Raw genomic sequence first — 27,172 nt, 5'->3', positions numbered from 1 at the left:
CTGATGACATAAATCTTATGATGAACGAAACTTGTCAGGTTTTTTAACACTTTTCTTTTTTATTGTTTAATAAACTTGGTCTCAATACCGAAAACTATCTCCAGAACTGCTTACCCAAAGAAACCTTTGTAGTGGTGGCTTGTGGCATGAAATCATGGGGTGCTGCAACTTTCGAAATATACATGTAACTGTAAGTACAGTGTATACGTGTTTGGATAAAATATCAAAATTATGGTAAAAAATTTTACATGAAAAAATATTGTTTATTATTGATAAAATTATACAGTTTAGTATAATTCAAAATTACTTAAAAATAAAATCCATTCCTTTAATTGTAATGTCCAAATATTTAAAGAGACGGAGTAAACACAATAAGCACTATGAACACTCTACTACCGGCACAAACTGCATATAAACAACAGTGGAACTGCGCAACGGACAGTGCCGCATTACACTAATAGCTCGCATCTCACTATGACATGCATATGTTTGCGCGTGTAGAAATATGACACTGTGGTAAACACAGTGCTGCTAGCGTCCTTCGCCCTCCTAAGTGCTACAAGATGGATTTTTATTATTTTTATACAAAATAAGAGAATTGTATAGAATTGTTGATGATAAAATTAAATATTACAAGCAAATATAAATAAATTAATAAATATATTTATATATCGAGAAAAATTGGGGATGATGCAGTTCCGCAGTGCCTATGCACGAGCCACCCCTGAACCTTCACTTACATTAAGTGATACACATCAAAATGAATATTAATTTACATTAATAATTATCGATGTTTTATGATAAAACTGTTAAAATGAAGGCTGTGAGTTCTGTTTCCGGCTTTTCTTTAAGAGCCAAGATTTCTTTGCATAACATGTAGGACATGTATTCCAGTTATTCTACATATGAATACTGGAAAATTATACTTCAGAATTATACATTCCTGTTTTATCACTGGTATCAGCAATAAAATAAAAATAACTGAAAAATTTTCTATTACCTATCTTATATCTAACATCTATTGTCTGATACTAACAGTATGGAAGAGATACTCAAAATCAAAATGTTCCCATAGCTAGATGGGCTCTTCAAAATGTACAAGAAGAACATATTATCTTCATTTTCTCTGTTTATTTGCATACAATTTATTCTGGAACTCTGGCTAGGTGGATTTCAATGAATTCTGGTATCTGATATAGCTCAGTTGGTATAGATGAGCTCTTTGGTTGGGAGGACTTGGGTTCTAATCCCATCCATGATGTGAAGAACCTTCATCAAGTGTTTTCAATCAAATGGTCGTTAGCCAGTCTCATGCAGAGGAGGAAGAGGGTTTTATTTTCTTGGAAACTAGTTTTTCATTCCTAAAACAGCAAACCAGTCAGGAGAACACATGCAAAAAAAATATATTTATAACCAATAGCTTCTTGAAACTGGTTTCATAAGATGGTGCGGTATTGCCCTTATGGGACTCATGACCATGGTATCATCATATGCTAATTAATTAATCTGGATATGAACAAAAATTTAATCAGCTATTACAATTTTTGTTTAATCAGACTGTTTTGGGATAGACAAAACGTGTTGAAATTATATACTGCAATAACTTTGCTCTGGCTAGATGAAATTTAAGCTTGGTAAAAATTCCACAGAGAAACATCTTTGTTTGTTGACCAATTACTTTAATGAGTTTAAATCTCTACTAGCATTATGTACATTATCATGTACATACACCTCATCAGGAGAGTGAAATGAAAATACCTATGATGATCCTGGTAGTTTATGCTACCAGTATACATTGCCCATTCACGCTCTCTCACCAAACTGAGGTAGCAAGTAGGATTAAGAGAGAGAAATGAAACTGAGTTTAAGCAATAAACAAAATTTTCAGGACTGGTCAAATAAGTTATTTTTTCAAAAAAAATAAAAATAAGTCAAGGAGATCCTTGGCTTTAAAATTTAGTGCAAAATGCTAAATTAAAATTTAGCATTTCAAATGAATGATTCTAATGGCAAAATTATGCAAAATGAAATTGTCTATAGTAGGATATGCTCAAACTACTTGACATTTAATTACTATGGATAATGAATGTCATTACCTTTTCTGCTGACTGTCTTCAATCACTTCCTTACATATCAATCGTCTTTGTTATACTGCTATGCCAAAATATTTTATGGATCTCGTAACATGTTATGTCTTAGATACAATTTTCTGTGAACAACTGGCATTATTTCTTCAAAGTTAACTTGTATGAAAATTGAGCTTGAATTCAACACTAGGAAAATATTTTTATTATTAAAAGATCACCAGTGAGTCAGACTCATCATGGGAGGACTCACTCAACAAGCAACATAACTAATCCACACTGAGTCATAAACTCATTCACACTCCTAGCACTTTTATCACATTCCAGAAATGAATTCTACTCACCAAACCATATTCCATGTAAGAAGTCCTCTTCACAACATTACACAAATCACAGATGACCACTCATTTTCTATCTTTATGTCTTTCTCTCTCTCTCTCTCTCATCCTCCATTCCATGCATAATCCCTTTTGTATCAACTCCTGTAAAATTATCCTCAACCAAAACTTAAAGCCTATCTTATCACCTCTTTTTTAGTCACATATTTCCTATCCACCAAACTAATTTACATTTCTTCAATCGCCACTCTATAAACCTAAACTTCAGAGTCTGGAATGTTTCAGACATTCTTCTCTTGATCATTCTCCAGAGTTTTCATATCAAAAGGAAAAAAACCACACTGTGCTCTCTGATAGTGCAGACTAATCATTCTTTTAAGTGGGCAAGGGGTCATGAATATACCATATACTAATACTATATTTACTTGTGTTATGTGCATCAATCTGCACAGAGTGATGCTTACATGTAATAGTTACAAAATGCAGCTGCCCAAGGTTTGCTGTATTTGAATATTTTCTGTTAACAGAGAAGAAACAGTATGAATGGTAACATACACCTTATAATGTCTTATAGAGCAACTATTATGTACTGGCTTTGGGACTTATGTAGTTGTATAAGCAGTAAAGATCGCTGTTTGATAGTTCATTGGCACTTCATATACAACTGAGGATGAGTATTAATTAAAATGTATTTTGAAATGCTAATAATTCAAAAAGATGAGTCATGTCCATCACAATATATGCTGTACTTGGTGTCATATTAAATGCACCAACCCATTCCGGCAATGCATTACACTCATTTGTCTATCTCTCTCTATGCTCTGTATATCTTTCTATCTACTTCTATCTCATATAGCTTTCAGGGATGATGTCTCTCTCTTTCTACATCCCCACTTCCTATTATTCTATGTAATAATTTCCCTGTATCTTCCTAATATGCTCCTCTTCCAACTTATGTCTCAATCATGTCATTCCTTCTACCTGCAGAGCATATGTCTTCAGTCTATTCTCATACCCAACATTAACACAATCCCAAGATAGTCTTGATTGCTCACCCTTTGGGATTATTTTTTCTGTTGTTTGCAAATGTACTGATCAGTGCCATAAACAGCTGCACTTCCTTGTTGATGTTCTTCACATTATATCAGTGATTTTATGAGTAACCTTTACAACTTTTGCAACGAGCGACTATCTGCCCCAATCTTTCACCTCCTCAAGTGAAATTCCACTAATAGAATGCAATTTTTTCCCCCCTTCTGGCCAATGGATCACTTTATACTTGATATAAAGCAGGGGGGCTGAAAAACAAAACATTGTAGACGGTATATAAAGAAAAAAGTGATCAGTATACTCATGAGCAGCACAAAGTGCAGGCAAGAAAGGGTGATTAGTATGGTAGGTAAGGTTAAATCAGAATATGAGAAAAAAATTAGCTAAGCAGAACAAAGTAGCTAAGAGTTTTTTTCTTATGTAGTAAGAGGAAGAATGATTATAGAAAGATAAACTTTAATCAGTTCCAATAATAGGAAGGTAACAGAAGCAGAAAAAATAGTCAAGTTTTCATCTAGGTGGAGATTGTGCAGTTGCTGATGTAACAAACTAATGTGTGAATTGAGGCAGATGAACTAAAGGTGCTCAGCATATTGAAAAATATAAATGTGAAAAAAACCAGTGAGAATGGGTGGCATGTCAGTCCATGTGTGCTATGAGAATGAGCAAAAGAACCAGAAGTGCTTCTGATGAAGCTGTTTTAGTCTCAGCTGTGACAAGGTTCCAAGGGAGTATAAAAAATGGGAAGATAGATAGTTCCATTACATAAAGCTGGCCAATTATATAAAAGATAGAAATAGCAATTAGAGAAAACAAGGGTGGTAGTTAAAGTACTGGAAAAATTGGTTAAAGATAAAATCCACAAATGAGTAGGCAGGAATATGATACCCTATGAGGGGCGAAACACAGCCTTGGTAATTTACTCACATTTTATAAGAGTCACATTTTATAATTTGGAGCAGAATTAGCTCCAAATTGTGTAATAGTTTCCATTCAGAATATTGAATGCAAAACTATTACATAATTTAGAGCTAATAGGAAATATCAAGCTAGTGGTATGGACAGACACCACAGTATATAGCAGAATGGAATCTAGAAGAATGAAGGTGACTAGAAGAGTGCCTCAATGCTCTGTACTAGGACCACTACTCTTTAATTTGTATAAGAGTAATATAGGGAATGTGTTGAGAAGGGATATTCAGTTGTTTGCTGGTGATGCAAAACTGGATAGTTGATAAAAGCAATGGAGATATCCTGCAGAATGATTAAAATAAACTGGCATTGTTGGAAAAAGATAATAGGTGTCAATTCATGTTCCAAAATGTAAGATTATGCACTTCTGGATGAAAAAATTACATACTTTGTATCATACTGTTGTATTGGATTGCAGGAAGTTGATGAGCCTATGGAGTTGAAGTTCAGAGGGTATATTGCAAAAGTTGGCAAAACAGCTCAACGGTTACTTAGATGATGAAAAACATACTAACACAATAGGAAGATTATTGTCCTTCTTTATAAGGCCAGATTCAGCAACATCCTGAATACTGTGCAAAGCTTTGCCAAGAAATTATATTCTTGGTTTAATCCTTTATACAAGTATAAACAAACAAAGTTTGCACCTGAACTATTTTCAAGACTGGGCAACTCATATTATGCCTTCACATTACTTGCCTTAGTATTCCACAATGCATTAGCTTTTTTATACAATGCATTATGGGATACTAAGGCAAGTGATGTGAAGTCATTAGCTTCTTTATATGAGTTGCCCAGTCCTGAAAATAGTTCAGGTGCAAACTTTGTTTGCTTACACTAGGATAAAGGATTAAACCAAAAATATAATTTCTTGGCATCTTTAATTCATAGTATAACCAAGCAGAAAAACTTCCAACAACTATCTCTAATCCAAAGTATGTTAATAATATCAGATAGTGGTACAGAGGATCCAAAATGGTTGACCAAGCCGGTGACAGGTTTATGGAATATTCCCTATGAGTATAGATTGAAAGTGTGTGTGTGGGGGGGGGCAGTTTAGTTAATAGGCAGAAAATAGGGCACATGATAGAAACTTATAAGTTACTAAGGGAATTCTATAAGATGGACACAAAAGAAAATTTTCAATAAATAACAAATAGAGAACTATGAGTTGCCTCTGGAAGTTGTGTAAGAGTATGCATAAAGTTAGTATGTATGGACTCAACTTTTTTTGCTTGGAGAGTGGTGAATGAGTGGAATAGATTTCCAGTAGTTGTGAGTGATGCCCTGATAGTGAATGAGTTAAAGGAGAAGTATCATAGGGCTGAAAGAATCAATCTATACAAATCCTTTTATAGCACCATAACATCAGAACATTCTGCTATTCAGCTTCCTTATTTATCATCTGTAAACAACTCCACATATCTTCTTAAACATTGACAACATATATAGACTAACAGAACAAAACCCTACATGGTATAAGTGTCTTTAACTTCTCTGCAACATTCAAGCCATCATAATTCTGATAATACTGCAGATAAAAAAATAAAAATAAAAAACAGCAAAACTCTAATAAGAAAAAAAAATCCCACCAAACAAAACATTTAAACATCAGGCATCTGTGGTTTTAACTCCTACATGATGTGCACAATTTCTTAAACCTAAATTTGGCCTTACATTTTCAATTTCCAAACAGCCCCTCAACTGGCAACTACAAAACTACCACCCACTATGGCTTTCTGAAGTATATCAAAACTACTGGTGGAAATCCTTTTCATGCATTCCAATGGATTAAACATTCCAGCATCAGCAAAATATCTCCCTAAAAGTACTATGGCTACCATACTCCACTCAAAACACCTTTATATATAATAATAATATATGATAAAATTATACACACACACACACACACACACACATATATATAAAGGTTTATATATGACCAAATCGCATTTATTCTTTTAATCTTTGACTGCACATTGTCAGATGCCAAACTCTCTCCAATTCTGACACTTCCTGGGGTTAAAAATTCCTCAGCTCTTATATTTGTAACTTCTACCGAATCATGTAACATATAATGCAGTAAAAGTACTGCATTTTAACTCTACGCATGATACAAAGTTTTCCAGATTTATCTTTAACAGCTCATAGTCGCTGCATAATTCCCATTCATATGCACCAGATATTTGTAGATAAATAATATATGGTGCATATACAAATCTGTTCATAACAATTATCCTCAACTGTGAGATGAGGATAAGTACGGTACTATGATCTTTGGTATAAACACTCATTCAACATAAGGTTTATGAAGAGGTGTCATCATTATGGCTTGATGACTAGGGCAATTATCAGTTTAATTATTACTCACAGAAGTTCGTAGTGAGCTGCTTGCAAATTAGTAAAATGTAAAAATGCATCTGAAATTTAATACCGGTACAGAGAAGAGAATCATTTATACAATCATTTAAGAGAACTTGTCCATGTCATTTGTGGTAGCATATCTGAAGTTCGGTTGAGGATGAGAATGCTGAAGAAAAACAAAAATGGAAATCTGCTTTAATTCAGCAAAGCAGAAAATCTTCGCGATTTTCGAAACATTCGGTTAAACCATATGTAATACGTTGCTTGATAACTTAGTTAAATCACAAATTCATTTTAGAATTTTCTGAATCTAATGTTCGTTTCGCTAGCTGTTATACTTAATGGCATTTATCGATGTGTTTACCGACAGTATTTAAATCATGACAATATTAACAGTAATAACATATTTACCGATCATGATGCAAAAAAGTTTGACCTAAAAGGGTGGGTGGATATATATATGCACACACACGTTATGCGAAATGTAAACAATTAGCCCATCAAGAAAGAAAGAAAAAAAAACATACCATTATGCTCGGTAAAAATATTTCCAGGTCCAGAAGAAATCCGCGAATCTTTAGTTTTAGACTTGTTATGTTTACTTGCCTTGCCTCCATGACTACCACTGCCTACAGATGAACTGCTACCCCGATTTTCTTTGCCCTGTTGGGCCCCCATTACCTCCGCACATAAGCCTTAACCAACGGCTCAGCCAAGGCCTAATTTGTACTTGCACATTAGCTATATTGATTCAACTGCTTTGAAATTTTAAAGCTTATCTTCATTTTAATTATTCATATCCACATCCCTCTCCAATTCATTTATTTCACATTCATATGATGATTCACTGAATTCATTCACCGATGAAAACCAATGACAGCCATCTTGACACTTTCTCTTCCGGACTGAAGGAAAGGATACTCTCGGTCTCAATAACTCCTAACTATGTGACATTACGGAATCGTAGTCATGGAACATACTGAACAAAACAACTGGCTTGTTATCAAAGCAGCTGATTCCGATGTAAGAGGGAAATTGTTTACGATGGCACCACTTCACCTTAAGTAAATGGGTTTTTATTCGAATATCGGCAAATGTACAATTTCTTTTTTTTTTATTCTTGTTTTGTAATATAACATTAGAAACGAAAGCCAAAACCAACTGTCAGTTTCAAAGATAAAACAAATATATTAATAAGAAATCATCGATAGGATATTACTGTATAGTCCGTACCGTTAGCAGAGAGATTCTAGTTATGCGTTATCTGTACCTAGTCAAGAGAACTGAACCAAAATAAACCTTTAAAAAAATTTTAAATAAATTATAAGTGCAAGTTTTGAAAAAAGCTCAAATTTTACGTTTCAACATCATCATGCGTATCAAGGATTTAGGCCTAGCCTGGCCTGTTCCGGCCTTAGAAGTCATCGTTGAATCGCTTAAGAGGACGGCCTGGTTTTCTTTTTCCTAATGGCTTGTACTTTAAGGCTTGTTTTGGTAATCTTTCTGTTTTCATTCTTTGAACGTGTTCCATCCATTTATGATTATATTTTAATTTTTTTATTACTGGTTCTTGGTTTAATTCTTTCATAATTTCTTCGTTTCTTTTGTGATAAAATAGAGTATACTTTGCAGTTTTTCTCATAAACTTCATTTCTGCTTTATTAATCTTTGTTTGTCTTTTTGTTTTATTATCCAGATTTCGCTTCCATACATTAAGACTAATAGGGCTAATGTATTGTATACTTTTAGTCAGATTTGTTTTTGAACTAGGTTTGGTTTAAATATAGAGTTAATTACACCTGTTATTTTTAAATATTTTGCAATTTTCACGTTTATATCTTTTTCATATGTGATCGTACATCCTGGGTAGTTAAATGAATTCACCTGTTCTATGATCTTGTTATCTATTACTATTTTAGTTCTTGCTGGATCTTGTCCTTTAAAAGCCATAGTTTTTGATTTTTCTGTTGATATTATCATACCATAATCTTTGGCAATCTCATTTAGATCTAAAATAGCTTACTGTAAGTTATCTTCAGAATTTGTAATTATTATTTGGTCGTCGGCAAAAAGGAGAGTGTTTAAGTTTACTGTAGGAGAAAGTTTATTTCCTTGATGTAAATTTTTATTCCATTTTATTATTATTTCATTTAAGTGAATATTAAAAAGTGTTGTTGAGAGGGGACATCCCTGTCGGACCCCTTGGTTTATCTCTCTTGTATATGATAGCTCGTAATTTAATCTTATTATATGTTTGATTATTTTCATATACACTTGTGATAGCTTTTAGGATATTATTTGGTATTTGTCTTTCTTTTAATATGTTAAATAATAAGTTTCTTTTAAATTTGTCAAATGCTTTTTCAAAGTTAATAAATGCAATATAAATGGAAAGTCTGTTTTTTCATCCTGTATACAGACAAATCGGCGCTTCAGAACACACGCAATTTACAGACAAAAAAACGAGGTGTGGTGGTGGGCGGTAGATGGCGTTGATGGAAATGATTCGTAGTAGAGGTTCGGTGTAGTGGTTGAGACAGTTGTAGGTGTCCTCCCATGATGAGTCTTCGGACTCCTTGGAGGTGTCAGGAATAATAAAAAATCATAAAAAAATCAGCTAACGCCTTTTTATTCCCGTATACGGAGAGTAGGCTAGGCCATTTAGCCCTATCTAACTTTTTGGAGACTGAGTGGGCAGTTCAATCTCCACTGGTACCAATCAGAGATAGATGGCCCAAGGCTATCACTAATTAAGCGGTACACAGTGAAGAGAGACGGCTCAAATGTGCAGCCATCTCGTGGTCCCTAACCCTAACACAATATATTTAATGTCTGAAATAATGTGGGTTCTACGGTCGATTTTCTTGAGTTTATGGGACGAAAAACCCGCTTGCCCATGCCAGAGTCGATTAACTCGGGAACCGGTAGAAAAAAGGCTTAGAAAAATTTCCTCTAGTCGCCGACTAGACTCGAAACCAAGTCTTCCTTCATGCCATCATGCGCCGTGGTGTGCAAACGTCACATCCACTGAGCTACACAGGCTCCAGGAATAATAATAATAATAATAATAATAATAATAATAATAATAATAATAATAATAATAATAATAATATGTGTTTCTAAATTGTATTCTCTTCTTTTCTCTATTATTAATTTTAGGCAAAAGGCCGGGTCTATACATGATCGTCCTTTTCTAAATCCATTCTGTACTTCTAAAATAAAGTTTTCGGAATATTTCATTAGTTTGCTATTTATGATTCTGCTATATATTTTGTAACAGGAATTTAGTATACTGATACCTCTATATAGTTTTAGGGTCATCTCTATTACCTTTTTTAAAGATTGGAATCACAATTGCTTTTTTCCATTCTATTGGGGGGGGGGATACTAGTTGAATAAATTTTATTTAAAAATAATAAGAGTCTTTCTTTGAATCTTGTTCCTGCGTATTTTTATAGTTCTCAACCTAGCTTATCTTCTCCAGGTGATTTTCCGTTTGTTCTTTCTTTCAGGCTGATTTCTAATTCTTCTTTAGTTATTTCTTTTTCATTTTCGTTAATTGTTTGCCAGTTGTCTTCTTTAAAATATTTGTCTGTCCACAATTCTGTGTAGTAATTTAGAAATTCTTCTAATTTCAATTCAGTGTTTAATTTTATGTTTTCTTTGGTATATGCATTTAAGTGTTGCAAAATTTTATATACATTGGGTCTTATTTTATATAAATCATGTTCTAAATTAGAAACAAATTTGTTTCATGATTCTCTATGTCTTTTTCTGACTTCTCTTTTAGCTAGGGAGGAAGAATTTAAGAGAAGACTGTATTGCTTTGGAAAAGAGAATATGACCAAACATATGACCTCTTATTCTTTTATATTCTATTTCATCTTCTAATCTTTTACTGCTTAACCATTTGTGATAGGCTTCTTTTTTCTTTTTGACTATTTCTTTGATTGTATCATCCCAAATTTTCAGTTTTTTCCTTTTATTGAATTTTTTGGTCTTTCCTAAGCTTTCATTTGCTGCTGAATTTAGCATCATTTTTATATTAAGCCATTCTATTCCTATTTCTTCATTTTGTTTTATTTTGTCTAGATATTGGTTAATTCTTTGTTCATATAGCCATTGTACATTTGTGTGATTCAATAGTCTAGTTTTATAAACAAATGTTTCAAATTTTCTTTGTGTTCTTGTTACTAGTAGCCATTTAGGTGGTAATCTTAATTTTATTTTAACAAGGAAGTGGTCACTGCTTATTTCATATCCTCTGTGAACTCTAACATCTAGTAAAAATTCTGATGTCTTTTCATTTAATATAAAATAATCTAATATTGATTTCCATCCTCTTGCTGCCCAAGTATATTTTGTATGTCTTTATTTTATAGAAGGAATTCACTATTTTTATTATTATGAACAAAAAATCAATCAATTTTTTACCATTCCTGTTTAGAGTATGTTCTCCAGGTATTCCTATATTATTATTAATTTTCGTGTTTCCAATTCTTGCATTTAAGTCTCCTGCTAAAATTATGTAATCATTTTTATTTATTTTATTATATAAGTTTTGTAACTGATTATAAAAATCATTATTACCCTGTTCTCTTCCTTCTTCTGGGGTATATAAACCAATTGTTGTTAAATAGCCTCTTTTTATTTTTATTCTAGCTTCTATTGTTCTTTCATTCCATAAATTATAATGTTTTAACTGTTTTGAAAGGGAGTTATGAATCCAAATCATGACTGCTGCTTGTGCTCTTTGGTCTCTGTCGACTCCACTGTATATCATTAAAAATTTCGGTTCTCATAGTTCCTTTTAATTTTTTTTTTGTTCCAGTGATTACTGCTATTTTAAAATTTCTTTCATTTAATATTTGATCTGACTCTATTTCTTTATATGCTATTCCTCTTATATTCCAGTTTGCTATGTGTATTATATTTTTCGTTTCCATTTTTGTTTCACCTTTTCCATTCCAGGATCGTTTTCCACAGATTCAATCCGATTATCTTTTTCTGTCAGCTTACAAGTAGAATAATGTTCCCCATGTCAGGGGACTAGCCTGAATGGAATTGTTCAGTGGTAGGACTGCTAATTTAAGGCTTTTGAACTAGCCTTCTTCCGAATTTAAACCCATAGGAGGAATAGGGTTTATTGAAGGTGAGAAGAGTAGATTATAGAAGAATTATAGTAAGGATTATAGAGAGGACATAGTTATAAGACCGGAAATGAAAAGACCCCATGGCCCTCGAGTACTCTAATAGCATAATAATTTTACGTTTATTGTTTAATATTATTATTTTCATTTAAACTTAAAACTGATACTGCACAATTCAAATGATGAACAGGATAAAATGCATTTTGAAGCAGACACGAAACCATTTGTTAAAGTGAATTTAGTTTTCATAAAAACGTTATAAATGATGTAGATAAATGGAATAAAAAAGATTATTCTTTAATAAGTTTATTGCAATCCTAATATGGTTCAGCTTTTTTTTAGACGGTGATGGACATTGTAATATTGTAGCCAGAGGAAAGAAGACACAATCGCTCTGCAAGAGATGAAAAAATAAATAAAATAAAGGAAAATAGGAAAGAAGAAAACAAAGAATTGTAGAGACCAGTCTATAAATAATATAATGCATGTATATTACATGAAGTCACGGTTAACTTACACTTTTCCTGTTGTGCCATAGTGCTCCAGGGCCCCATTCCTTCATTGTTTGGAAGCCCTTAAATTATCACTAATTTTTGGGTCTTCTCTTGCGCCAGTGCATGAGTATGGACCTAAATGAAGTAAAGTATACACCAGCATCAGGTACCTCGGTTTCGTACCTCTTGAACTCAGTAAAATAAACTCTTGAGGAAAATAGGAGGAATTAGTGAATGTTATGATTGAGAGAAAATTAGATGTTTTTGATTTGAGCGAGACAAAATGGAAAAACAAGAGAGGAAGAATTTAAGAGAAGACTGTATTGCTTTGGAAAAGAGAATATGACCAAACAAACCTTGGTGTCTATTTTATCATTAGTAAGAAGTAAATAACACTCATAAAATGTGAAGAAATTAGTGATAGAATAATGAGCCCTCTATTTGAAAGTAATGGAAATCAAATCTCAATTATCTAGGTATAGGCACCACAACAAGGTTTAGAATAGAAGAACACATATTAGTTAAGGAACAGTTAGAGGACGTTATTCAGATTTTTAGAAGATTTCAATGCAGAGGTTGAAATAATAAAGAACAGGTGTAGAAAAGAAATGAGCCCATTAATTTGGGTCAAAGAAATGAGGAAGAACAATAGTTATTAGATATTTGTATCTCGAAATCAGCTGGTTTCAGAAAAGGCAATGCCACAGAATTAAAACATATAGCTGAGACTGTGAGCAAAAATCAGTTATAAATTATTTCATCCTTGATAAAGAATGGAGAAAGATGTCATCAAACTTTTGACTTCGGTTGCTTTACATGGAAATCACAGGCTGCTTGTAGCCACTGTTAACAAGTTTGTTGAAATAAAATAAGAGATACCAGGCTAAAGGTATGGATGTTGAAACATTCTGAAGTAAAGCAAAAATTTGAGCCTCGGATCATATCCAAGGTCCATGATTTACATGCAGATAATGTAAATGCGAATCAGAAAAATTTCGTGATGTAATGGTAGAACAGGAGAAAACGTGTTTGTGAAAGAAGAAAAGGAAAACAAGCAGGCTAGTGGAATTAGAGGGTTAAAATATAAAGCTTTTTGGAAATTTGTTAAGACAAGATCAAATGATAATAGATAGGCCTATATAGCTGAATGAAAGGCGCTTGAATCCTCTGCACTGAGACGCTTGAAGATAGGCTCAAGTTCAAGTGTAGTCGCTGAATTGAGAAACTTATTATTATTCGTGACACCTCCAAGAGTCCGAAGATTCATAGAGGGAGGCCACCTACTCTACAACTCTCCTTCTCTACCACTATATTAAATCTCTACTACCATCATCATCTACAGCAATGCCATTTACTGTTCACCATTACCACTAGTATTATTTGTCTGCAAACTGGGTGTGTTCTGAAGGCTGATTTGTCTGTCTGTATAGGTGTGTTCTGAAGGCCAATTTGTCTGTATGTTCTAAGCCGTTCTTCGACTGGTGTTCGAGTTATTCGATTACTACCACCGGCAAACAGGTTTTTTTTTTGAAAAAAAAAACTCGGGTTTTCGTCCTGTAAACTAAAATAATGGACCATAGAAACCACATTATTTCAAACAAAAATATATCTTGTTAGGATTATGGCATCACTTGTTTCTCGTCTCTTCATTTGCCTGGTTGCCGCTTATAATAAGTGATAGTCTTGGATCCTCTATCTCTGACTGCATAGCAGTCAGTGGCAGCTGGTGCATTGGCACTGCAGAACTTCATCACCATGAATTTTTCTCGATATATGAATATTTTATTAATTTATTTATATTTGCTTGTAATGTTTAATTTTATCATCAACAATCCTATACAATTCTCTTATTTTGTATAAAAAAATAATAAAAATCCATCTTGTAGCACTTAGGAGGGTGAAGGACGCTAGCAGCAATGTGTTTATAGTGTCATATTGCTACGCGCTCAAGCACATGCACATCATAATGAGATGCAAGCTATTAGCGTAATGCAGCACTGTCCATCACAGAGTTTTCCACCGTTGTTTATAAGCAGTTTGCGTCAGTAGTAGAGTGTTCGTAGTGCTTATCATGTTTACTCCGTCTCTTTAAATTTTTGAACATTATAATTAAAGGATTTAATAGTAATGTCCAAAGATTGTAAATCCATTCCTTTAATTACAGTTAAAGGAATGAATTTTATTTTAAATAATTTTGATTTATACTAAACTGTATAATTTTATCGATAATAAACAATATTTTTTCATGTTAAATTTTTTTTTAATTTTTACCATAATTTTGATATTTTTTCCAAACACATATACACTATACTTACAGTGTGTATGTATATTTCGAAAGTTACAGCACCCCCACGATTTCAAGCCACAAGCCGCACTGGTACCAGTGAAGACTGGACTTCTCTCAGTCTGCAAAAGCTGAATCGGATTAAAAGGCCTCGCCTACTCCCTATAAGGGAGAACAAAAAGCATTAGCTGATTTTTTTTGTTGTTTATAATCAGAGGAAATGCGATCCAAAAAAAAATATATATATATATAATTGAAGAGGAAAAGGTAAAAGCTTGGACTGAATTTACACATAAGTTGGAAGTAGATGTTAATGGGAACAAAGATAAATGTTATATGGACCAATGAAAGAAGAAGAAATGAGAAGCCAGGTTTTTATAAATGGAGATGGAAATTCAGTGACTACTGGAAAAGATATTAGGATGACGTGCAAAAGTTATTTTAGAAATCTGTTAAGAAATGAGACATACTGAAGTGAACTGGAAGGAGCGCAGTGGGGAGAGAGATAATAAAGAAATTAGTCTGACAGAGGTTGAAGAAACATTAAATAAGATAAAGAAAGGAAAACCTTCGACGGATGGTTTGCCTTGATCAGAGAGTTATGTAGTACAGAGTTCAAATGTTATGTGACATCTTTAGACTGACTGAAAAAAGAGATGTTACTTGAACCGACAGAATTATTATTTGATTATGTGAAGAATTGTTGATCTGATTTTTGCTGTAAGAGAAATTATAGAAAGACACTGGGAAATTGGAAAAAGCCTGTCGATAGTATTTCTTGTTTTGGATACTGCATTTGATTAAGTTGAACGGGGACAACGATCGGGAAAGTTTTTCCAAGGTAGGCATAAAAAAAGAAAATTTTTTATAATTCGCAGTGTTTTACACTTAAAAATTGACTGAGAGAATAAAATGCGTTATCTCCAATGCTGTTCATTGCGGTGATAAATCGTGTCCAATATATTGAAAATAACCAGAAAGGAGAAATAGCTATCTTTGCAGGTGATGTGGGCAAATTCAGAAGTAGCACTACAGAAGAACTGGACAAATGGAACAGTGTAATGAAACTATTGATTGCATACTATTTGTTGAAAAACTGAGCGAATGGTTTTAAAATCTAGTGGAAATAAAAACATCAGTGAAGATAGACTCAGTGGGTTAGATTTGGCTTAGCAAAAAAAAAAAATTCAGCTAACGCCTTTTTGTTTCCGTATATAGGGAGGAGGCGAGGCCGTTTAGCCCTATCTGACTTTTGGAGCCTGAGTGGGCAGTTTAATCTCCACCGGTAGCCAATCAGAGATAGCTGGCCCAAGGCTATCACTAATTAAGCAGCACACAGTGAAGAGAGACGGCTCAACAAGTACTGCCATTTCGTGGTCCCTAATGTCCGAATTTAATGTCTGAAATAATGTGGGTTCTACGGTCGATTTTCTTCATTTTCGGGGAGAAAAAACCCGCTTGCTCGTGCCAGAGATCGCCTAACTCGGGAACTAGTCGAAAAAAGGCTTAGAAAAATTTCCTCTTGTCGCCGACTAGAATCGAAATCAAGAAGTCTTCCTTCGTGCTGTCAAGCGTTGTGGTGTACAAACGCCACATCCACTGAGCTACAAATTTGACTATTGAAAAAAAAAAAAAAACTAAGGTGTACATTCTAGTAATCGAAATTTAGACCAAGTGAAAATGAAAAAGATTTCGCTAGATCAAATTTTTTAAACAGCGTAAATAGTCTACATTGGGACAGTGAGCTACCCAGTTAGGTGCAAACGTTTTATTAATAAAACTCAATTTTTTGCCGAATTATGCAGCAGAGATATAGAGATTAATAAAAGAGATACGATTATAATACATGAAAAGGAAATGGAAGTTTTAAGGACAATGTTGACAAAATGAAGGAAAAACAAAATAAAAATTGTGTGCATTACGTATAATTTTCGGTTAAAAAGTGCTCAAAATGTTTATGAACTCGAGTAGTTCAGAAGTGATTTGGACATGTAACGAGAGTGAACTCAGAATATTAAGAATGTATGAAATGAAATTTGAACGCAAGAGACCATGACGAAGACCACACAAAAGGTGGAGAGACCAGATAAGAGAAACCGAACTGGAATAGTGTTCATGAAGGAAGAATTTGGGAGGACAGAAAGAAATAGGCAAATTTGATTCGCCTGACCTGACGGCTTCTATCGAAAGAGCTGTTACTGAATTAACCTAATATATACGATGCTGAATTTTTTTATAGTATATAACACTAGGGTGTACCAGTACCTTCATGAACAGAAACTCGTGACGAATGCAGAACATTTAGAAATGTTATAAATTTAGAAATCTTTGATATTTAGTCGATCTCTGGCAAAGGCAAGTGGATTTTTCCTACCCGAAACTCAGGTTTTTTATCCTGTAAACTCAAGAAAATCGACCGCAGTACCAACATTATTTCAGACAGTAACATATCCTGTTGGAGTTAGGTACCAAGAAATGGCAGTACTTGTTTGCCCCCCCCTCTTCATCAATGCACCTATAATAGTCCTAGACATAGGCCAGCAATTTCTGATTAGTTACCGGTGGAGATTGAACTGCCCACTCAGTGTACAAAGGCAAGATAGGGTATAAAGGCCTTGCCTACTCCATATAAGGGAATATAAGGCATTAGCCTGCTTATTTATTTTATTTTATTTTTATTAACAATTTACTAGTTAAATAGTAAGGAAAGATACATTTTCAATGCATTTTTAAAAAAATATTTGCTACGTGCCGTCGATCCCACACTATTTTCAAATATGAAAAATATTGTGTTAGGGTTAGGGACCACGAGATGGCGACACTTGATAACCGCCCTCTCCACTGTGTACCGATTAATTAGTGATAGCCTTGGACCAGCTATCTCAGATTGGCTACCAATGCTGAGTGAACTGCCTACTCAGTCTCCAAAAATTAGATAGGGGTAAAACGGCCTCGTCTACTCCCTATACGGGAACAAAAAGGCTTTAGCTGATTTTTGATTTTTTTTCTTACAAATTTCATTAAAAATTATCGTATATATTTTCCTTGATTTTTATATACTTGGTCAATACATTTATGCTTAAGAAACGCTGTTGGTATTTAATTTGATGTTCTTATTTAAGAAACATCATCACGCTATAAAGCAAAATATCAGTAAATATTTATTTATTTTTAAAAAAATATTTTCGTATTATTTTATGGGATATATCTTCTCGCAATATGGACTCAACATATGATTTATTTTATCCTTTATCGATATCCGAATTTTTTAAAAAAATGAAAATTAAATCTGTTTAGTGAACACTTTGCTCTCTCATTCTGGGCTGAATAGCATTGTATTTCATCCTTATCTGCACAGTGCTGTTTGTGTCTTCAAGACTTGTTTTTGTCGAAGTCCATTGCTTGGCATATAATAGGTTCTGGGTGCGTGGCTGCATTCGTTAAAAACTTTGGGTACAGTTTCGCATAGGAAGATGAGGAAGAATAGATTGGCATGAAGAAGCTGTACATTCCTCATGAAGCATTGAACATGCAGATGCACTTATTTTTTATTTATTTTTTTTTTGACGTTCGTGTTGAGTTCGCAGCTTGGAGATCCGTACGTCAATATAGATCTAATCATCCTTTCGTATAAGCGTAACTTGTTTTCGGTGCCTAGCAGCATCCCTAAATATTTGCCGACTGGCTGCCAGGTATCAAACATTATGACGTCACTTTGGGGACGTACAATTTCCTCGTAAAGAGGACATCGACAGATTTCTCTGCTTTGAGATCGATGTGTCATCCCATGAACCACTGCCCTAATTCTGAGATAATGGTCTTCAGGTTTTCGGGTACTAAAGTCAGCTTTAGCGATTGGACCAGTATTGTAATGTCGTCACTGTTATGGTGGCCTTGTGGGAATATCGCCCTGACGAAGAGTAATGGTGATATTGGGGTAGCACTTGGTACTCCTTTTGTAATCTTGCGTTCGAATTCGAATGATCTGATTCATTACAGTTTCACACAAAGGATCCAATCCTCAACAAATAAACCAATAAGTATGATCAAGACCAAAGGGAATTTAACGTCGATAAATTTACAGAGATTAATTCCTCTATGATAGACTTTGTCGAAGCTTCTGCAACCTCGAGAAAGGTGTCACCACCATGCTGTCTTCACTCGTATCCTACTCTGATTTGTTCCACTCTAATGATGAGTTGTACAGTGGAGTGATACTCCCAGAAGCAAAACTGATAATCGGGTATGTGTTTTTTTTTTTTCCCTAATGTTTTTTGACAATAGGGCTAAATGGCCTCGCCTACTCCCGTATATACGGGAATAAAAAGGCGTTAGCTGATTTTTTTTTTTTTTTTTTTTTGATTTCAGTATCATTGGTTCGGCATTTTTCTTTCCTATGCAACAGAGCAGGATGATTGGTCAGTAGTTCTGAGGAAAATACTCTACTTTCCCCATTTTCTGGATTAGGAACAGATCAATTGCTTTCCAGCATGTCGGAAAGTAGTGAAATCTTAGCATTGCATTAATGATTGCACAAAGTACATAATGGCTTTGTAGTTGTTTTATGATCTTGTTCGAAATGATGACTAGGATTACTGCTTTTCTGTTCTATATTTATTATTAATATTGCTATGTGACACTTCCAGGGAGTTCAAAGACTTATGCGAGGAGGACACTTTCTCTACATTTCTGTCTCCAGCACTCAATGCACCAATTACAACGAACCTCAACTACACCAACGCCATCAACTGCCCACCATCACCAATAGTATTTTCACAGACAATCATAATATCCATGTCCACTGCAGGATTCGAGCCTGCAGCCTTTTAGCTGGAGAGCGGATATGCTAACCACTCGGCCAAAGACACCGGAATTTTCTTGACTATTTCTTATATTTCAGTGGGTTTCCTTGTTGGGTGTCTTTTTGGATAGATGCGTGTTTTATGATGCAATGAACGTTGGTGTGAACGTTCGTGAAGGAATCTATCTAGGTCTGCAAGCTTGTAGTTTGGGCTGAAATGTTTTTCTAAAATGTCTATAAATGCATCTGCTTTCTCTTCATCATTGTAGACAAGAGCTGTTTCACAATGGATTTGTGAGTGAGATATGCGGCAGGTTCTGAGAGCGTTTGTCATCTTTCATAGTAAGTGATCAGCCGTGTTTAGGAACAGCAGTTTCATTTCCCATTTTTGTTCCAATGGACATACACTTTTAGGACTAAATAAGTAACTCTATTGAGGGTTTGTCGGTCTGTTTTCAGGGGCTTGTGTCCTGTGATACTATTCTCGCGAATGAGATTCTTGATTTATTCTGGCGGGCGGTGTTTGAGCATAGCATTTCGGAGGTAACATAGGGGTGTGCTGTAGTTATCTCTTTTTTCCAGGTTATTTATTGAAGGTGTTAATTTTTTCTTCAGATTTGATAGTTAAGAGTAGGAGTAGACCTATAAATTCGAGTAGTGTTAGGTAGCTTTCCTTAGTTGTTTATTAATAGATGGTCAAGAGTAAGTTCCTGTTCTATGCCTAACTGAAATAGTACTGGGTTGTAGTAGGATGTGAAGTTATTCAAGGCATACAGCTTACACAAGTGAGGTGTATATTGATGGACCTTTAGTTAAATGGCAATATCTAAAATTTCTGGACATCCTATCATGCTATTCTAGAGGTCTCACAATCGAAATATTCCTTGTGATGACGGTAAAAATCGTCCAGCATTCTATTGTTCTGATTAAAGATCTTGCTATTTCAGGCTAATTGCTTGACGTTTAAGTCGCGTGCTACTAATGCTGCTCAATTCGTGTCTAGTTGATGATTTTCTGGCTTTACTAAATGTTCTATTTGATGACAAAACCTTTCTGCTTTACCTGGCGTTGGGCGTGTCATCACGATATGAAATATAGTTTCTAAGCATTGGATTGTGGGTTGACAGAGATGCGTTTTATCAGCATTTGGTCGGCATCATGAATTCTTGAAGCTCTTGAATTTTGTTTCCTAGACCGTTCCATATTCTTTCACTCGACTCAATAAAACTGCCCTTCGTTCAGCAGCGTTAGTTCTGCATTATGGAAATTATTATTATTATTATTATTATTATTAATATTATTTGACACCACCAGGGAATCCAAGGACTCATTGAGGGAGGGCACCAGGTCTACAACTCCGTCTCCACCATTCAATCACAACTGACCACAACTACACCAACGCCATCTACCGCCTACCACCACTGGTATTTCCACAGATAATCACAAACACCCATGCCCACGGCGGGATTCGAACCCCCAGCCCTTTGGCTGGAGAGCGGATACGCTATTCACTTGGCCAAACATGCCGCAATGAAACACTCGCCTTACAGCAGTCCTGTGAATGGGATTATTTTTGGAGGCTGTTGCAGTAGCCGTTTCGTTTAACAGCATTAATTTGGCATCATGAATTCTTGATAAGCATAATACGGTCTAGGAAACAATACGTATCTCCTGCACATTGTTTCCAAGACCATTTGCATTCTAAAAAACGATGTGAATGAAATAAGGTCAGTTGCAGACAGTCGTGAGGTCAAATATCTCGCGCCGTTCTTTACTCATTTCTAATAGCATAAGCAGCATTGGCCGATTGTTAGCTCTCCGAATTTGACTTATTTTGATGGGCTGTCGTCCGTAATTCTGGAGATCAAACGCCATTTCTTGTCACTAATTCAATAATACCACGCATCACTACCTCCAGTTTTTTTCAGCTTTTCTAGATTAAGATGTGGTATTATGGCACTCAGTGGTACACCCAGAGGGGGACAAGGGGCCTTGGATCCCCCCCAAAGAAAAAGAAAAAACACTAGAAAATTTTCCTAAAATCTTTTTCTCTTCATTTTTAAGCCTAAAAGTTGTCTACATAAGTAAACGTGCTCGCTCCCTTCTCAGTGAAGAAGAAGAGACCACAAAAGAACTAAAGTTTCTTCTAATAACGGTTGGCGTTCTTTGGCTATTAATAAGCTCTTGTTTTAATAAGATCTCACCAACCGTATTGAAGATAATGATATAAAATAAAAGGTTTTTATATCTGTTCTGTATATCACCTGCGTTTAACTAAAGTCAGACAGAATTCTCAAAAAATATAAAATCTGCACTTCACTCTTCTAACCTAATTCTGTTACTTGTTAGTTCAGCAAAATCTAAACATAACAATTTAAAATATCAGTCTTGTCTTCAAAAATTAGTTAGGCTAAATGGTTTCTCTTTTCTCCATTTCAAGAGTGAAATGCGTTAGTGGATTTATTTAATTTTTGATATGTCACTAGTGAAGGGTGGGGAGAAGCACCTTATTTTTATTTAATACTGCACTGCTGTATCCATTAAGTATTATATACTGTATAATTGTGAAGTTCTTGGTTTAAAAAAAAAAAAAAAGATAGTGTAGGGATTATCGATATTAGTGATATGGAAAAATTCTCGCTGAGATTGCTGCCACTACAGGGCGTTGCGAAAATCATATGGTGTATCACCTGATCGGTCTTTACGTAATGAATATAGTTTTTGTGGGTTGTCATAGAGTTTGTTTGTTTGGGTGATTCATTAATGGTGTTGTTAAGGTGTAATTTCTGATATCGTAATTTAAAATTGAGAGGATTGGATATACGACATCCCTCCCTCCACCATTCAGTTCCTTAGAATTCCATTTTAGATTTGCAATATTCTACATGGAATACTGAAATACAAACCGAGAAGGGTTTATTTAAGTTATTCTGGTGCAGTCCGAATACGTATGAAGTTTTGAAAACTAACAATAAATGTTATTTTAATATGGTAAGTGTGCTCTGTCTTATGGAACATTTGTTTCCCTGTCATCTCTGGACAGTAGAATTGTGGCTGATAAAGCAAGACCTGGCAATCTTCCAGTCAGAATAATACAGTACTTTTTGTGATATTATCACACTGTACAGTTTCCCGAATCTCATGGCTTGGATTTGTTATTTTTCTCATGCAAGATAATGATTTTCATTGTCTTAGACACTACCCTAGTGTCGTGGTCTCTAGTTACTAGCTTCCTATCAGTAATTTCGTTCCAGAGTGGTCTGTTAATTAGCAGCTCTCTCTCTGCTTTAATTAGTTCTCATTTTTCTCTCATCTAAAGCTTGAACTTGGTCAGGTTGACCAAGTTGATAGCATACCCATTCATTAATCAATATGTCGTGGGTTCAAAACCAACTCTGGGTCTGGAAATTTCTAATTGCGTTACTAATTCTTTATAAGAATAAGTTGAGAATACATAGACTGAAGACACTGGTAGACAGGAGAACGGAGCAATATGATAGAGGTCTATAAACATTTGAGAGGACATTATAGAATATTGGTTGATAAAATTTTTCATTATATTGAAGTTATGGAGAGGACAAAGGGATATCTGTGGAAGTTAAGTGTGTATGTGGTTAAGAAAGGCATAAGAGCTAGATTTTTCTCTCACAGAACCGTGAATGAGTGAACCAGTTTGCCTGTTGAAGTAGCTAGTGCATCTAGTATTAGTGAGTTTAAGATAAGATATGAAAGCTGATGTGTATGGCCTCTCTCAAAGTCTTTGACCCCCTGGAGGTTTAATAATTCTGAGACTTCACTCCCAAAGTCCTATGAGGTATTGGAAGTTTATTTTCCACTTGGTTAGACTATAATAAATTTAGTTTAATTCTTTATCCAAGTGTAAGCAAACAAAGTTTGCACCTGAAGTATCTTCAGGACTAAGGCAACTTGTAGTAAAGGTGGACCAAGCTCTCATCACTCCTTGTCTTAGTATCTCCCATAATGAAAGCACATCTCCTTGCGGACATGTATAATGCATTAACGGAAGGGCCACTACCCAGACCGGTTTCGACCTTTATTGAGGTCTCATCGGTGGGAGCCAGACCCAGAAGTGGTGATACTAAGGCAGAAGCAATGGAGAGGTCATATTTACATATACGAGTTGGCAAAAGGTGTACCACCTTATTATTAAATTACTCTGGATTTAGAGAAAGATGTTGGAAGTTTATTTTCCACTTGGTTAGACTATAATAAATTTAGTTTAATCCTTTATCCAAGTGTAAGCAAACAAAGTTTGCACCTAAGAATCTATCTTATAAGGTATGGGAGTGACCATATGGCTTTCAATAAGAGGTATCAAATGTGGAAGAGGTAGAAGCATGAAAATGATTGTCATTGCATTTCTGTCACTCTGGTTTTTAAGTGACAAAATCTTAGATTAGCTGTTGTTACTTATTTTTGAATATTAATATCAAGTTCTTTTTTGATATCTTCATTTCTAGCATGTTTCTACTATTGGTACCATCTGTTTGCTGACTTAAACTTTCTTATATATCTGATGCATTCAGTTTTTTAATCAGTTCTTGAATTTCTAACTCACCTGTCTAATTTGTGTGTTATAATAAGCTGATAAACATATCATCCTTGAACAGCATTATACACTACTAGAGTGGTCTGTTTTTTTTTTTTTTTTTTCAGTTACAATGGGATAAAATTATCCCATTGTAACTGAAATATTCCATATAATCCTTATTTAGTTATTTATTTGTGCATTCAGTTTTTTTTTATCTTCACAAAAAACATTTGAAGGCCAAGTGGACCAATCGAAAGCATAACTGCTTTCTGATCTACAAGCTGTAAATTAAAATCTTATGAAATCCCATCAACAAACATTCCTTCATTTTATTTTTTGCTGATTTTCATATGAAATTTCTAACAGTAATTTGGTTATAGGGCCTTGCAAGGAGATTTATTTTAGTGGATAGTGTTTGCTCTCTGAGTGAGACCCCTCCAGGTTGCACCTATTAATTTCATGGAGATGTCTTATAATAATGGTATCTACATTATCTCCCATTTTACACATCATATTCAGTATCACTTTGGTATAACTCAGCTTTATATCTGATTTAACATTAAACTGTCCTGCATATCCTTCAACTATGCAGATTTGTATTTTATATGTAAGATGCATATCACTGTGTTAAGGGTTCTTTTACCCCATATTTATTTAATGCTTTGAACATGTTTTTTTTTTTTTCTGCCATGGGTTCCTTATTATATGCTTATAAAAAAGATTAAAGATTCAAATTAAATTCCCTGATTTTTTAAATTTATTTGCTTTAAAGTAAAAATCTGATTTTTTTCAACCCCTTATACAAAATGCAGCATGTTCTTCACCAGCTTTCCCTACAATGATTTTTTCAAGTATGCTTACATAAAGCTTTCCTGGAACATTTTTTAGAGAAATTACTAAATCTTATTAGTTTTATTTATATTTTTATAAATTAACTGAATGATAACTCTGCTTCATTCACCCATGATTCATCTTTCTGAATTGTGCTTCATAACTGTAGTTATATAGTTATGAAGCACAATTCTATAGTACTTTTATACTTCCATACTCAAATAGAGGTATAGAAGTTCTGCATGCTCTCTGTTCAAATGGCGATATAAAAGTTCTACAGTGCTGTGCAGCACAATTCAGAAAAGCCATTCACAGGTGAATGGAGTAGAGGTCTTATTCTGTCAATTAAAAAAACCAATAAGAATTATAGAGTGATTTCTTCATGAAATGTTCCAGGAATGCTTTTTGCAAACATACATGAACAAAGACTAAGGAAAAATCATTGTAGAGAAAACTGGCAAAGAACATGCTGCATTTTGGGTAGGGATTGAGAAGATCAGGTTTTTACTTTAAAGCAAGTAAATTAAAAAATTAGATCATCATCATCATCAAATTCCTGCCATGTAACCTCAAGGGGTGTACAAGATATGATAGTACTACATGAAAAATTTACATCATTACTAACTTTCTATTTACAATTTTCCTCCAAATCAGTCTGTTTCCTGTCAAGCCTCGAACATTATCAGATCCTATATTTTTATCTTCTAAGGCACTTATTACAGTATCAGTCTACCTATATCTTGGTCTTCCTCTGGGTCTTTTTCCTGCCAGACTGGCAGAAAACTCTTGTTTGCTAATCTTTGCTTTCCCATTCTGAGTAAATGACCATACCATCTGAGATTAGCTCTACTAACACATTCCTGGATGCTGACAATGCAAGTTTTTTCTAATATCCTCATTTTTATTATGATATTGCCACTGATGCCATCTGTTTATGCCCCTAATCTTTCTCATGACTCATCTGCAGTTTCTAGTTTTTGGTCAAGTGTTCCTGTATACAGCTCATTTAGTGCTTTGACTCATTTTTCTCCTATTCCATATAAATTTATTCAATTGACTTCCTACCATACCAGCTTTGTTGATTCTGTTGTCTATTTCCATATTTAATTTGCCATCTTCACTAAAAATTGTGCCTAAGTAGCTGAAATGTTTTACTTGTTCTATAGGTTCTCCGTTCACAATGCAGTTGATATTTTTAATGCTTCTGCCTATTTTCATTTTCTTTGTTTTGTTATTGCTGACCTTAATACCATATCTTAAATTTAATAACAACAGTTATTCAATTTAGTCAGGGAATTTTGCAGACTTGTACTGGATTTATTTAGAAGTATAACATCATCTTCATAAAGTAAAGAGCTGAGATTAACATCTTCAATTTTGATATTAGGTTAAATACCACTTTCCTTCATAATGTGATCCATATAGATAATGAATAACAGAGGGGATAATGTGCACCCTTGTCTGACACCAGATTTAACATTAAACCATCTTCCTGTACTTCCTTCAATCATCATCATCAAATTCCTGCCATGTACCCACAAGGGGTGTACAGGATATGATAGTACTACATGAAAAAATTATATCATTACTAACTTCCTATCTACAATTTTCCTCCAAATCAGTCTGTTACTTGTCAAGACTCCAACATTATTAGATCATATATTTTATCGTCTAAGGCACTTTATACCATATCAATCCACCTATATCTTGGTCTTCCTCTGGGTCGTTTTGCTTCCAACCTGGCAGAGAACGCTTGTTTTGCTAATCTTTCCTTGCCCATTCTGTTTAGGTGACCATACCACCTGAGATTAGCTCTGCTAAAACATTCCTGGATGCTGACAATGTCAAGTTCTTTCCTAATATCCTCGTTTTTAATATGATATTGCCATTGAGGCCATCTGTTCACACCTATAATCTTTCTCAGGACTCTCATATCTGCGGTCTCTAGTCTTTGGTCAACTGTTTTACTTCTCACCCAGCTCTCAGATCCATAAGTTAAAACTGGTTTGAACACTTTCTTGTATACGGCTAATTTAGTGTTCCGACTAATTTCTCTCTTATTCAATATCAACTTATTCAATTGACTTCCCACCATATCAGCTTTGCTGATTCTGTTGTCTATTTCTATATTTAATTTACCATCTTCAGTAAAAATTGTGCCTAAGTAGCTGAAATGTTTTACTCGTTCCACAGGTTCTCCATTCACAACACAGCTGACATTTTCAATGATTCTGCCTATTTTCATTGTCTTT

General features: G+C 34.4%; 2 protein-coding genes across 4 annotated transcripts in view; one reads left to right on the top strand and one right to left on the bottom strand.

Moving 5' to 3' along the window:
- The window catches only part of LOC150092387 (uncharacterized), a 265,602-nt gene extending 257,904 nt beyond the window's left edge, over positions 1 to 7,698 (bottom strand). Inside the window, exon 1 of the mRNA XM_090415087.1 lies at positions 7,336 to 7,698. Within this exon, the coding sequence (XP_090271213.1) occupies positions 7,336 to 7,486 (151 nt within the window). The 5' untranslated portion in view covers positions 7,487 to 7,698. The remainder of the gene's footprint in view (positions 1 to 7,335) is intronic.
- A 14,570-nt stretch (positions 7,699 to 22,268) lies between these two features.
- LOC150092386 (E3 ubiquitin-protein ligase LRSAM1-like) overlaps positions 22,269 to 27,172 on the top strand; it is a 414,983-nt gene continuing 410,079 nt past the window's right edge. For 2 of the 3 annotated variants that reach the window (XM_090415009.1, XM_090415005.1), the window contains exon 1: positions 22,269 to 22,528. The gene's annotated coding sequence lies outside the window, so the exon portion shown is untranslated. Of the gene's footprint in view, positions 22,529 to 24,551; positions 24,571 to 27,172 lie in introns of those variants that run through there. The other variant, XM_090415008.1, reaches the window with a different exon arrangement.

This window comes from Typopeltis vanoorti, chromosome 26 (genome assembly GCF_054136105.1).
Source record: "Typopeltis vanoorti isolate ZY-2024b chromosome 26, IOZ_Tvanoo_1.0, whole genome shotgun sequence".
Taxonomy (NCBI): domain Eukaryota; kingdom Metazoa; phylum Arthropoda; class Arachnida; order Uropygi; family Thelyphonidae; genus Typopeltis; species Typopeltis vanoorti.
Note: the sequence above shows the minus strand (reverse complement) of the source record. Positions and strands in the feature narration are given on the sequence as shown.